The sequence below is a fragment of the Triplophysa rosa genome, linkage group LG1 (genome assembly GCF_024868665.1).
Source record: "Triplophysa rosa linkage group LG1, Trosa_1v2, whole genome shotgun sequence".
In the NCBI taxonomy this organism is placed as follows: domain Eukaryota; kingdom Metazoa; phylum Chordata; class Actinopteri; order Cypriniformes; family Nemacheilidae; genus Triplophysa; species Triplophysa rosa.
In genome coordinates, this window is record NC_079890.1 from 9,046,134 (window position 1) to 9,058,600 (window position 12,467).

Sequence of the window (12,467 nt, forward strand, 5' to 3'; positions counted from 1 at the left end):
CTACTCTAGAGAGCGCTGTGGGAAAACGCACTCTTCCCTCCCCCCGTGCGCTCATAGTGCGCTCGCTGTACTTCCTTCTTTCGCGGCAAGGCTTGCGAGTATTCTGTTGTAGCCTATGCTATTTGAATAAACACAATTTTTGTCTTCTAAAATATAATTTTAACAGTCCAGACATGGTAGGTTTATAAGGATCACGTATATTATATTTAAATTTGAGATGGTGTTTGAGAGTGATAGATTTCATTCATCACTTAGCTGTAAATGAGGCTGGCATGTTAGCATGTGTAACGTAAACTGGTCGTTGTTTCTGTTTAGCGGATTCCTTTTGACTAGTTTGTCTCTGTTCCTGTGGTTGTTTTTTTATCCTAACGGGTCGTGGTAACTTGCTGTCTACACTACCCAAAAGGCACATACAACAGTATTACTCGTGGTTTTATATATATATGTGTATATAAATATATATATATATATGTGTGTGTGTGTGTGTGTGTGTATATATATGTGTGTGTGTGTGTTCTTCAAAGTGCCTTCGAGTACCTTGATAACGCCACAGAACGTAGGCTACGGTTTAAGTACGCAGCTTGCTAACGTTAGGTTTTAGCATCTATTACATTAGACGAATTGTTCAACTCGGCACTAAACTTAGTTAAATTTGTGTCTATTCTACAGAGTTTGCCGCTGAACCCCAAGCCCTTTCTGAACGGTCTTACGGGTAAACCCGTGATGGTGAAGCTGAAGTGGGGTATGGAGTACAAGGGATATCTGGTATCAGTAGACGGATACATGAACATGCAGGCAAGTGTCAGAATGTAATACATGTTACGTGGATTCATCACTTATGCTTATCTGCATGTGAAATAATAATGTTTACACAATTTTCTGTTCTCGTGGTGGTTGTGATGGGTCTAGCTGAATTGAAACACTGTGAAGGGTTCCGTTTGAAAAATAGGATCAATGTAAAATAATTGAGATGACTTCACATTGTATTACCTTGTTGTGTTTAAGTATGCCTCTTTACACACGCATCATTTACGACTTTTTCATGTATTATAAGGGGGCAGAGTGTAGAGGATTTCCATCTCTTATCCATGAAATTGCCTCTTTCACACATTAATAACATTATATAAATATGAGGCATTTTCTGCATCTGTTAAAAATATAAAACATGTCCCCATAGAGTCCCCCAATGAATTTCTCCAACTGTCTATACCATATATGAAGCAAAATGGTGTAAATCATTCTATTGACAACACAAAGAGGAGATTGCCGAATGATCCCATTTTAATTGATCTGTCTCTGTGCTGTATCTAGCTGGCCAACACAGAGGAGTATGTGGATGGAGCATTAGCAGGTCACCTTGGTGAGGTGCTCATCAGGTGAGTTTTAGACTGCAACTCGATATATGACCGTTATATCAGGGAAATCCTTGTTGTAATTAACCTGATGCTTTTTTTGCAGATGTAATAATGTTTTGTACATTAGAGGAGTAGAAGAAGAGGAAGAAGATGGAGAGATGAGAGAATAAAGAATGGATTGATTTCTTTGTCAAATCAGGATTGGAAGTTGCATTGCTCAGTTTGCATTGTGTCTCGGTTTTATGTGAGAGTGATACATTTTCCTTATTAAATTGTTAGTTTTGTTATTTTTTACACTGTAAAAGTTATTGGTGGCACGATGACTAATAAATTGTGCAGTTTGTATATTTTTGTCATGACTTTTTCTGACTTAAATTGTGCCCAATATTCAGGGTCAGGGTTGTTAAATGTAGCACTAAGGGCCGGGGTATATGTAAGCAGTCAGGTACAAGAGGCTGTGCTTTATTCTGGATAAATGCTTTTATTAAACTGTTACCATACAATACAAATATTAAAGCCTAAAAATATGTATCAGTGCAACTTTCATGATGTAAAATGACTAAAAGGCCTTCCTTCTGCTGAAAAGAAGAGTCCCTGATCGACTGAACAGAAACAGAATGTTTCGTTTACTTTGCTAAAAGTGTGTAGTGATAAACAGAATTGTTAGGGGAAGCACTGAAGCAGCTATGACTGTGTTTTATTGCGAACAGCTTTTGACCAATCAGAATCAAGGACTGGAACTAACTGTTTTATAATGATTTAAGGATCATTAGAAATAGGTTTTTATTCATAATGTAATGGTTGCAGCCTCGGATTGGATTATAGTATTTGAAATTCATGAGCTGTACAATTTGCTTTTTAGATAATTCAAACCATGTAATCAAGGATCCAGTTGTGACATATCTATGCACTGTCCTTTCACTGACCTTTGGTCAAGTTACCTAATTTTGGGCTTTGCTACATATTACCCACTCTTTTATCTCTGAGCTCTCGCCTGAAACACTAACACTGAACTCTCACAATGTCTACTAGTTTCAAGACTTTGGTTAAGAACGCAAAGCAAGTTGTCTTGGTTTGTAGAAATGCTGAAAAGTACCTTACCAAAAATGAGATGCAGAGTCTGGCTATCATTGAGAATGGAAGTGTGGTGATTGGACAGTAAGTTAGATTTACTCTTAATATAACTGATGGTGTGGTGATTTTAGTAACGTTGTGTTACCTGACATTGTTTCTGCTAAATCAGATTTTAAAAAGTAGTATTTTATATTTCCTGTTTTACATAAAACATACATTTTGAGTCATTGGTGAATAGTTCGAAAAACTATTTTGGCTATTGCTATTTGGCTAATGGTTTGAAAAACTATTTTGATAAATTGGCTCCTGAAAGTCAGCCACATTCTCAAAGATAAAAACAATCCAATATGTAAAATAAGTATACAGTAAATTTTACTTTTTCACTTGAAATACTTTTATGTAAAACAGTGGTTTTAAGAACTATAGTAATGCCTACATAACATTCTCATTATGTGTATATATAATGTATACAGGCGCTGGTCTGCTGGTTTGATGGTATTAGAATATCATCAAAAAGTTGATTTATTTCACTAATTCTATTCAAAAAGTGAAACTTGTATATTATATTCATTCATTACACACAGACTGATATATTTCAAATGTTTATTTCTTTTAATTTTGATGATTAGAACTGACAACTAATGAAAATCCCAAATTCAGTATCTCAGAAAATTAGAATATTACTTAAGACCAATACAAAGAAAGGATTTTTAGAAATCTTGGCCCACTGAAAAGTATGAACATGAAAAGTATGAGCATGTACATCACTCAATACTTAGTTGGGGCTCCTTTTGCCTGAATTACTGCAGCAATGCGGCGTGGCATGGAGTCGATCAGTCTGTGGCACTGCTCAGGTGTTATGAGAGCCCAGGTTGCTCTGATAGTGGCCTTCAGCTCTTCTGCATTGTTGGGTCTGGCATATCGCATCTTCCTCTTCATAATACCCCATAGATTTTCTATGGGGTTAAGGTCAGGCGAGTTTGCTGGCCAATTAAGAACAGGGATACCATGGTCCTTAAACCAGGTACTGGTAGCTTTGGCACTGTGTGCAGGTGCCAAGTCCTGTTGGAAAATGAAATCTGCATCTCCATAAAGTTGGTCAGCAGCAGGAAGCATCAGAAGCGTCTCGCCTGGGCTAAAGACAAAAAGGACTGGACTGCTACTGAGTGGTCCAAAGTCATGTTCTCTGATGAAAGTAAATTTTGCATTTCCTTGGAGGAAGAGAGGAGAGGCACAGAATCCACATTGCTTGAGGTCCAGTGTAAAGTTTCCACAGTCAGTGATGGTTTGGGGTGCCATGTCATCTGCTGGTGTTGGTCCACTGTGTTTTCTGAGGTCCAAGGTCAACGCAGCCGTATACCAGAAAGTTTTAGAGCACTTCATGCTTCCTGCTGCTGACCAACTTTATGGAGATGCATATTTCATTTTCCAACAGGACTTGGCACCTGCACACAGTGCCAAAGCTACCAGTACCTGGTTTAAGGACCATGGTATCCCTGTTCTTAATTGGCCAGCAAACTCGCCTGACCTTAACCCCATAGAAAATCTATGGGGTATTGTGAAGAGGAAGATGCGATATGCCAGACCCAACAATGCAGAAGAGCTGAAGGCCACTATCAGAGCAACGTGGCCTCTCATAACACCTGAGCAGTGCCACAGACTGATCGACTCCATGCCACGCCGCATTGCTGCAGTAATTCAGGCAAAAGGATCCCCAACTAAGTATTGAGTGCTGTACATGCTCATACTTTTCATGTTCATACTTTTCAGTTGGCCAAGATTTCTAAAAATCCTTTCTTTGTATTGGTCTTAAGTAATATTCAAATTTTCTGAGATACTGAATTTGGGATTTTCATTAGTTGTCAGTTATAATCATTAAATTAAAAGAAATAAACATTTGAAATATATCAGTCTGTGTGTAATGAATGAATATAATATACAAGTTACACTTTTTGAATGGAATTAGTGAAATAAATCAACTTTTTGATGATATTCTAATTATATGACCAGCACCTGTATACTCTTGTTTTTTCAGACCTCAAATACGGCAAAGAAAATACGTTTATATTCACTTTTAGGTCATACAACAGTAATATTTGTACATGTATTTAGGAAGTTAAAAATAAATATTTTTATGTGATAACCTTGATTTTTATCACAGCTTTCATGTGTCTTGTCATGCTGTCAGTCTTTCACATTGCTCTTGGACAGTGTCAAAATGACTTGTAAGGACCCACCCCCAATCCTGTATAGGAAAACAGCTCTTAAATAAAACAAATGATGTTGTACTTCAGTTGTACTTTGTGTGAGGGATAGATTTAGGGTGAGGGGATAGAAAACGTAATTACAACAGAAAAACTTGGTGTTCTTTTTCTCACCTTTGTAAGTGACTTTGGATAAAAACATCTGCTAAATGCCAAAATGTAAGGTAATGTACTGTAATTACCATGAAAGTCTGTGAGATATCCCACTAATATAGTGAAACACCTGTGTGTAGTGATGGACTAATTAAAGCTGTTGGACCAGCAGACACCATTGAGTCTCAATTCAAAGGAACAACGTTTGACCAAGTTCTGGATGTTTCCGGCATGTGTGTTCTCCCAGGTGTGTTACATCTACAAGTTAACACAAAATAAGCAGTCGTTCCTTCAGTATTGACAATTCCTATTTTAAAAAATGTAACATTATTGCAGGTCTGGTTGATGCACATACACATCCAGTGTGGGCTGGAGACAGAGTGCATGAGTTTGCTATGAAGGTTTTACTCTCTTTTAGTTCCATCCATTTTTATTGTCCTTGTGCAATTTAAACTGTAAAACAGAGAACCTTAAAGACATGTTGGTATCTTAACACCCTAAACATATTTCCCAAACTTATTTCTAATGCATCTAACTAAGGATTAACACTGTCTATGTATAGCTGGCCGGTGCCACATATATGGAGCTGCATGAAGCAGGAGGCGGCATTCATTTTACAGTGGAACACACTCGCTCAGCAACTGAAAAACATCTTTTAGAGGAGCTGAAAAGCCGCCTAGAGCGTATGGTAAGAACTGGAACTACGCTGGTGGAGTGTAAGAGTGGCTACGGACTGGACCTTGACACCGAACTGAAGATGCTGAGGGTGATCAACTCAGCAAAGAAGTCACTGTCAATCGGGATATCGACAACACACTGTGGAGCCCATGCAGTACCCAAGTATGTACTCTAAGGAGATTTAACATTACACTATTCTGTCCTGATGTTTAAGTTTTATTGATAGATTAAATGCCAGACAGATGTACAGATATCTGTGTAAAGAGTTGTGTGGTTTCTAAGGAGTTTTTGTGTGGTTGCTAGGGTAGGTTGTTACTAAGGAGTGTTTTAATTGCAATACATTTTTAAATACATGCCTTCTTAATTGTATAACTTCAACTTTTTTATCTATTCAGAGGTAAAACGATGGAAGAAGCCACTCAGGACATTGTGACAGTGCAGTTGCCTGTGCTAAAAAAACAAATGGCTTCAGGTGAACTGCAAGTGGACAACATTGATGTATTCTGTGAGAAAGGCGTGTTCGATTTGAGCTCCACACGTCGCATTCTGGAGGCAGGCAAAGACATGGGTCTCAACATCAACTTCCATGGTGATGAACTCCATCCCATGAACTCGGCAATAGTATGCATTCATTCTGCACACTCGCATACTATTCTGGCACTAATCATTTTATAGGATGCTGTTTTAACACAATCATTTCTGTCTCTTCTATCATCTCTATACTTTTGCAGCTCGGGGCAGAACTTGGGGCTTTAGCCATCAGTCATTTAGAAGAAGTAACAGATGAGGGCATTGCTGCCATGGCAACCTCTAAAACATCAGCAGTCCTGTTGCCCACCACTGCCTACATTTTAAGGTAAAGTATTGCAACTTTAAAGCATTAACCTTTTACAAGATTAGTGTTTTGATGTTACTTGCGTCTGTTTAAGGCTTTCTCCACCACGTGCCAGAAAAATGCTTGATTCTGGGGTTATAGTAGCTTTGGGTAGTGACTTTAACCCTAATGCCTACTGCTGCTCAATGGTGACCATCACACACACTTTACACATAACCACAAAATGACATAAACATGATAATTAGGCCAGTCCTCCAATGAGTGTGTGTGTGTTTATTAGCCTATGGTGATGCACTTGGCCTGTGTTATTATGAAGATGTCTATGACGGAAGCTCTAGCTGCAGGCACCATAAATGCAGCGTATGCCCTTAACCGATCGAATACGCATGGATCGCTTGAAATCGGTAAACAGGGAGACCTTCTGATCATCAATGCACCACGGTAAACCTGGATGCATGGCAATGCCAGTTGTTTACATTTAAATAAGACTGTTTGTATATGATGATTTTACTTCCTTTTCTCTCTGATGCAGGTGGGAACATCTGATCTACCAGTTTGGGGGCCATCAAGAGCTTATCAGATACATCATTATCAAAGGAGAGATTGTTTACGAGAATAACAAAGTATTGAACCTTTAAGGTTGAGCATCTAGCTAATGAATCTCAATACACTACAAAAGATTATGTGGTAAAATTTAATTAGCATTGTCACTTAAATTTACTTAATAACAAAATAAATAATAATAAAATATGTACATTTGTTCGATTATATATACATTTAAAAAAACATAAATAATGTTATACAACAACCGATGCACAATCTTTTACACGATTTTGTCTTTACATCTACATAATGTTTCTCTGTTACCGTAAAGGGAATGCACGGTTTAGCACAAGTTCCACCTTCTCTCCACCTAATGCACATGCCTCTAACACACACAACAGTCGTTGATTGGTCAGTTGGTCGGCTTTAGTGATCAGGTCAGCTGTGGTGAAAAAAACTGGATTTAATGCTATGGAGTTACAGTATAGGTCAAACAAATTCACCTTATATCACCCCCATGCTAGAAAGAGTATAGAATGCAATATGGCCTCACCAGAGAATTCAAATTTCAATGGCAAACTTAGGAGTTAAAAGGAACTATCAATAAACTGCCCTTATTGTAGTTTCATCATCCGGTAAATTCATACTTGCCTGGGCTTGGGGGTGGGACATGCGGTGAAAACCCTCCATGTGATAAGACAGACTCCCATGAGTTATCGTGTGAAAGGGGGAGGGACGTCCAGTGCAGGTTTCCAGGGACAGCAGGCAGGAAAATAACATCAAGAGTCACTCCATCTGACAAAGCTACGTGAACACCAGAGAGAAACATTTCATTACAAAACTAAAAGCATCCCTTCTCTGAAACACAAACACAGCAGTTAAGAGTTGACAACGGACAGTGTGCATCCAACGACAAACTATAATCAAATGTGTACCTCTCATTGTTAGGGTAAAGTAGCCTGTGTAGCAGGAGGCAGGAGAAAATGACTCCAACTCTCTTTGTGGGAGGAGTTTGTGAAAGCTATTAGCCTGCATCCCCACAGCAGCAGCCTGAATGTGCCGTCGTTCATAACAAAAAACCCGTGGCAATGTTTCAATGGCAACACGTAAGAGTCCAAGACGTGAGGTCAAGGGACTTGTGGGCGGAGTCGAAAAGTCTCCGTCATCATCTTCATCGCTACTGTCATTGTCACATTCACCAACCAGAAACTCCATAGCGCCGTCGAACAGAGAGAAATCTGCAAACATGATGACAGTTAGTCATGACAGATTGGCGCATAAATATAAACACACTATTTCGAAACTGAGCTGACAGTAATTATAAATATTTTAAAATTATATTATTTATATAAGGGACACTTTATCTATTCAAGAATTCATCATTTAAAAAACGTCATCACAACAAAAGCAGAAAAAGATCGATGTTATCATCCTTGGTGTGAACCCTCCGTAACATGTGTTTGTTGTGGTCCATGGAAGAAAGAAATGTATTTTAAATTTGTGTTGAGGATGCTACACCTTAAAGGAGTAGTTCACTTCAAAATCTGCCCCCAAATTTAGAAGTGAACTACTCCTTCAACAGTGTTGTAGGTAGCTTCCAAGGGTGTGGAAAAAGTGTCTGTGTATTTGGAGTGGTTATTGTTTGTTTGTTTTATTGGACCTGGACATCAAAATTGCATTGGACAAACTATATGCTTTTAGCATACATGCTCATTTTCAACACCTCCAAAAATTATTGAAATTGTCATACCCCTTTCTGTATCCTCTTCTATTGCAGGTGGCTGCAGAGGTGGTGCTAACCTGAAACAAACTGACAGTCATCACAAAAACTGCATTTATATACACAATTGCACACACGCACGCGCATACACACACACACACACGCACACACACACACACACACACACACACACACACATACCTCTTTCTATGAGTGGTAGGCCCACTGCTAAAAAGTTTCCTCTTCATAGTTGTCCTGTGAGGTTCAGACCTGTAGTGCAAACCCCAAAACAATTACAAACAAACTTCACTACTGATCACATTAGTAATGCCCACTACAGCCTAAACACAAACCCCTGTCTTTGCCGTGGCACTCTAGGGCTCAGTGGAGCGGATGGAAGATCTGTATACTGTGTTCGCCCGCTGTCCTGTATAAAAGAATATGTTGGGGTGGTTTTTCTTGTTAAATGTGTAGAATTGTGAGAAACTAGTTACTGTGTGTGTATCTGAACCTCTCTGTGGTGATAACAGGCTGCAGTGATGACACATTGAATAGTGAATCTCTGCCTTTCTCTGTAATTCATCCTCTCACATTCTAACTTCATCTCTCCTCCACTGATGAGACCAGCTCCCCCTGCACAGACATACACTTAAGATCATATACCACTGAAAGAGTTTAAAGCATTGCATAACATTGCATTTGTTTTCGTTATTTTTACGGACTACCATTAGGGGGCACTGTTCGCTTGGTTTTCCATGTAATTTTGCTTTAGCGTACACCGGCAAACTCCACATTTACTTCATTCTCTTTTGCATCTCACCTTGTCTGTTTTCCATGAAAGTGTGCAATGAAACAGGAAGAGGTGGGTAACTAAAATATCCTCCAATCACAGCCCTTTCTAGCATGCTTCCCTCGTCTACCTGCTTCAGCCATTGGAGGAACTGTCGGACTGGGCGTACCCCTTTGTACGGCATCATAGGCTGAGAGCCCGTGCCTGTAAAATAATCACCAATAACAATAAATCACCAATAAAATGAAACATCTCATGAATCCACATGGATTATGTGTGTGATTATCTGTTACCTGTGCAGTAAACCTGGGTCAATGATGTATTAGTGAGATATTCAAAAGATGTACTTCTGTCCATGGCACTTCTGATAAGTTTTAACCGTGTGGAGACAAGTAGTGCCACTAGAATGCAAAAAAGACTTTTAAAAAAATGTACATACTGTAATGTGTAACAAAAACAGCACAAAGAGAGTAAATGGCAAATGGAAAGAAGAGGCAATGACTGGTTACTTGGATAGATTCGGCTTTGAATGTCAGGCTGTGATGTGGAGAACAGCTTGATCATGATTGGCCTATCTGAAGTTCTACCCTCCAACTGGAGCCATCGATACTCTTCAAGCTCCGACCTCTGCCCATCTGCTAGTAGACAGACATTTATATACATTGCTTGTGTAAATATCTTCAATGTTTTGTTTTTCTGCATCTACCTTACGTTCTCACCTTGGCTTCTGACACGTTCTGATCGACCAATGAAAATCACCACACCAATGACATCGCAGATGTGGCCATGTGGACAACAAGGAAGTTCCTGCCTGTAAAACATGATACAAATGACTCTGCTAGGCAAATCTTTAATTCTGATACGAGACTTCAAAGGATATTAAGATACTGTTCTGTACACAAACCCGCAGATAAACGTATGAGGCAGGTCTGGCAAAAGCCAATCTGGGGAAATCTGGTTCTTAGGGATGATAGAAATTTGAGCAGGGGGGTTCCTGGAATTAAGACTGATCTCTAAAAGATGATCAGAAATAGATAAAACAGTCAGAGCGGGGAAGAATTATTGCATTCATGTAAAAGCATACAGTTGTAAAGGCCAAAATATTTCATTGTTATTGTTAATAAACAGTATACATAACATGTACATACAACATTTACCACACGTAATTTGGCACTGAAATAATATATGCATAGAGCTGTAAAGGCCAAAATATTTAATTTTGCGATCATTTGTTAATAAACAGTATACATCACATGTACATACAACATTCACCACACATAATATGGCACTGAAATAATATATGCATACAATTAAAAAAATATTTAAGTCGTTGTTATAAATGTGTTTAGAATATCTGATGTACCAATTTGTGGCTCTGATTCCTGCCCTGAGCGACTGTTGTAACTTTCCTTGACTCTGTAGCGACTCAATTTTACAACCTGGCCAGGCTGCAGGATTCGAAGCCAGTCCAAACAAAGTGTGTTCCACAGCACCACACAAGCACTGGATGAACCATCCCCGACTAGCAGCTCTGCCTTACGAGTACAGGAGAGACAGAGAAATAACACTAACAACATAACTGTACATTATTTGAAAAGTTAACATAAACTGTTAAAACAATATGTATATATATAAATATTTGTTCAAACAAACTGTGTTAATACAATCACTCAGAAATTGGACATACTGTAGGGAAGGATGTCATGTGACATCTAACCTTATAGGGACATTCACATTTCTGATCTGTTTTCCCATAATACATCAGTCTGTATTTGTGCAAAATCCGGACACACAACACTCCGGGGAATCTCCGAGATCCATTTAAGAAACGCCTGCGTATTACAGAGAGTGAAACTGTGGACCTCGTATCTAAAAGAAAACGATATGTATTAGCAACAGCACTTTAACCTCACACCATATTTACTGTATAAACACAGATTCAGATCATTTATAGTATTTTACTGATTACCAATGGCAGATTATTAAAATATAATCTTAACAAATACGTTCACTAAGCAGCTCATAGGCTACGCACCCTCTCTTCCATCCTCACTGTCGTCTTCTTCTGGACCGTGTTCAGAGGGGGGCGTGTCCCGCCACACCTCTCCGTAAAAGTCCTGATTATTCCATAGCGGCAGGTACGAGCTTCTGCGGGCTCTGAGGGGACCTGCATTCGAATTTCCTCCCATCCACGGAATGGACCTCACGTTCACAGATGACAGTGCCCGGAGAGCCGCGTCACCGCCGCAGAGTCTATCCACTTCCAGATTACAAACGTGAAACGAGCCGCCGTCTTCGTCGTTGTCCTCTCCGCGGCTGAACTCCACGTTCCGTATGACTGACCCGCAGTGCAGTTTATTTTTGCTGATGAGTCTATTGACACTGGGATCCATAGAGACGCGGATTTTACAGTCTCCGTCAGTGATGGTAGCGTCAAACAGACTCTCTGACATCGAAATAACGTCCGGAAAACGGATCTCGAAGTCCGGGTCTCTGCCATAGCGCTCCAGTGAGATCACATACAGCGGTTCCGAGTGGGTTCGTGCCCTTGGGGAGGTAGAGGTTTTGGATATTAATTTATTTAGAGCCTTTTTGAGTGTGCAGCACTCAGACGAACTACCTAACCGCGCGGCCATGTTTGTTTGACGCAATAATAATAATACAGCAAAGCATCATGGGAGATAGAGTGCAGAAAGAAAGAGAGTAAATTGGGACATTAACACGTTTAGTCTAGTGAACAGTTTAATTAAGGTCAGTTTTTGTACGTAAGTATTTACTACAAATGACTGTTAAACATGTTAATCGTAATCGCATAAGATACAGCCGTTTTGTATATAACGTTAATGTTGTGTAACGTTAGGCCTACTAGAGACAACACTGCTTTTTAAAAAATGCGTGGTTGTGTTCATCGCATTTGGAATTAAAATACAACAAGAGAAAAATATTTGTACTGTAATAGTTATTTATTTATTTATTGGTTCTACTTTAAAAGTTTAGTTTAGTGTCTAATTATAACAAACGCGCCATCTAGCGGGGGTCTGAGTCATTGAACAGTGTTGAAGAACAGTTCACCGATGACAAGTGATAGAAGCAGACGAGGTGCCTTTTATGCTTG

At 39.2% G+C, this 12,467-nt stretch overlaps 3 protein-coding genes across 4 annotated transcripts; 2 read left to right on the forward strand and 1 right to left on the reverse strand.

Annotated features, from left to right (window-relative positions):
• The first annotated feature begins 56 nt into the window (after window positions 1-56).
• snrpf (small nuclear ribonucleoprotein polypeptide F) lies at window positions 57-1,700 on the forward strand. The gene is made up of 4 exons (XM_057345609.1): window positions 57-176; window positions 670-795; window positions 1,312-1,376; window positions 1,459-1,700. Exons 1-4 carry the CDS (start codon window positions 174-176, stop codon window positions 1,523-1,525), a joined length of 261 nt encoding a protein of 86 aa, XP_057201592.1. The 5' UTR covers window positions 57-173; the 3' UTR covers window positions 1,526-1,700.
• A 668-nt stretch (window positions 1,701-2,368) lies between these two features.
• amdhd1 (amidohydrolase domain containing 1) lies at window positions 2,369-6,945 on the forward strand. The gene is made up of 9 exons (XM_057345634.1): window positions 2,369-2,513; window positions 4,927-5,033; window positions 5,123-5,187; window positions 5,349-5,626; window positions 5,860-6,085; window positions 6,196-6,320; window positions 6,394-6,487; window positions 6,580-6,740; window positions 6,832-6,945. The coding sequence occupies exons 1-9, from the start codon at window positions 2,377-2,379 to the stop codon at window positions 6,935-6,937; spliced, it is 1,299 nt and encodes a 432-aa protein (XP_057201617.1). The 5' UTR covers window positions 2,369-2,376; the 3' UTR covers window positions 6,938-6,945.
• Window positions 6,946-6,985: 40 nt separating this feature from the next.
• On the reverse strand, window positions 6,986-12,014 carry si:ch73-71d17.2 (RPA-related protein RADX). 2 transcript variants are annotated; one of them, XM_057345294.1, is made up of 15 exons: window positions 11,388-12,014; window positions 11,070-11,221; window positions 10,716-10,887; window positions 10,257-10,365; window positions 10,072-10,163; window positions 9,862-9,987; window positions 9,646-9,753; window positions 9,383-9,556; window positions 9,074-9,195; window positions 8,916-8,989; window positions 8,764-8,832; window positions 8,593-8,642; window positions 7,778-8,080; window positions 7,494-7,646; window positions 6,986-7,284 (listed from the first exon to the last, which is right to left on the reverse strand). In XM_057345294.1, the coding sequence occupies exons 1-15, from the start codon at window positions 11,986-11,988 to the stop codon at window positions 7,163-7,165; spliced, it is 2,427 nt and encodes an 808-aa protein (XP_057201277.1). In that variant the 5' UTR covers window positions 11,989-12,014; the 3' UTR covers window positions 6,986-7,162. The 2 variants fall into 2 exon arrangements, with proteins under 2 accessions (XP_057201277.1, XP_057201266.1); XM_057345283.1 differs by having other exon boundaries at window positions 9,862-9,990.
• Between the last annotated feature and the right edge of the window lie 453 nt (window positions 12,015-12,467).

What these genes read in the sequence shown, in the direction of transcription:
- amdhd1 (XM_057345634.1), top strand. Translation starts at nt 2,377, where the DNA reads ATGTCTACTAGTTTCAAGACTTTGGTTAAGAACGCAAAGCAAGTTGTC. An exon ending in CGGCATGTGTGTTCTCCCAG is followed by an intron (nt 5,034 to 5,122) that starts GTGTGTTACATC and finishes ACATTATTGCAG; the next exon opens with GTCTGGTTGATGCACATACA. An exon ending in GGAGCCCATGCAGTACCCAA is followed by an intron (nt 5,627 to 5,859) that starts GTATGTACTCTA and finishes TTATCTATTCAG; the next exon opens with AGGTAAAACGATGGAAGAAG.
- snrpf (XM_057345609.1), top strand. An exon ending in ACGGATACATGAACATGCAG is followed by an intron (nt 796 to 1,311) that starts GCAAGTGTCAGA and finishes TGCTGTATCTAG; the next exon opens with CTGGCCAACACAGAGGAGTA. An exon ending in CTTGGTGAGGTGCTCATCAG is followed by an intron (nt 1,377 to 1,458) that starts GTGAGTTTTAGA and finishes CTTTTTTTGCAG; the next exon opens with ATGTAATAATGTTTTGTACA.
- si:ch73-71d17.2 (XM_057345283.1), bottom strand. Translation starts at nt 11,988, where the DNA reads ATGGCCGCGCGGTTAGGTAGTTCGTCTGAGTGCTGCACACTCAAAAAG. An exon ending in AATGTGAATGTCCCTATAAG is followed by an intron (nt 10,888 to 11,069) that starts GTTAGATGTCAC and finishes TGTACTCGTAAG; the next exon opens with GCAGAGCTGCTAGTCGGGGA. An exon ending in GGAATCAGAGCCACAAATTG is followed by an intron (nt 10,366 to 10,715) that starts GTACATCAGATA and finishes ATCATCTTTTAG; the next exon opens with AGATCAGTCTTAATTCCAGG.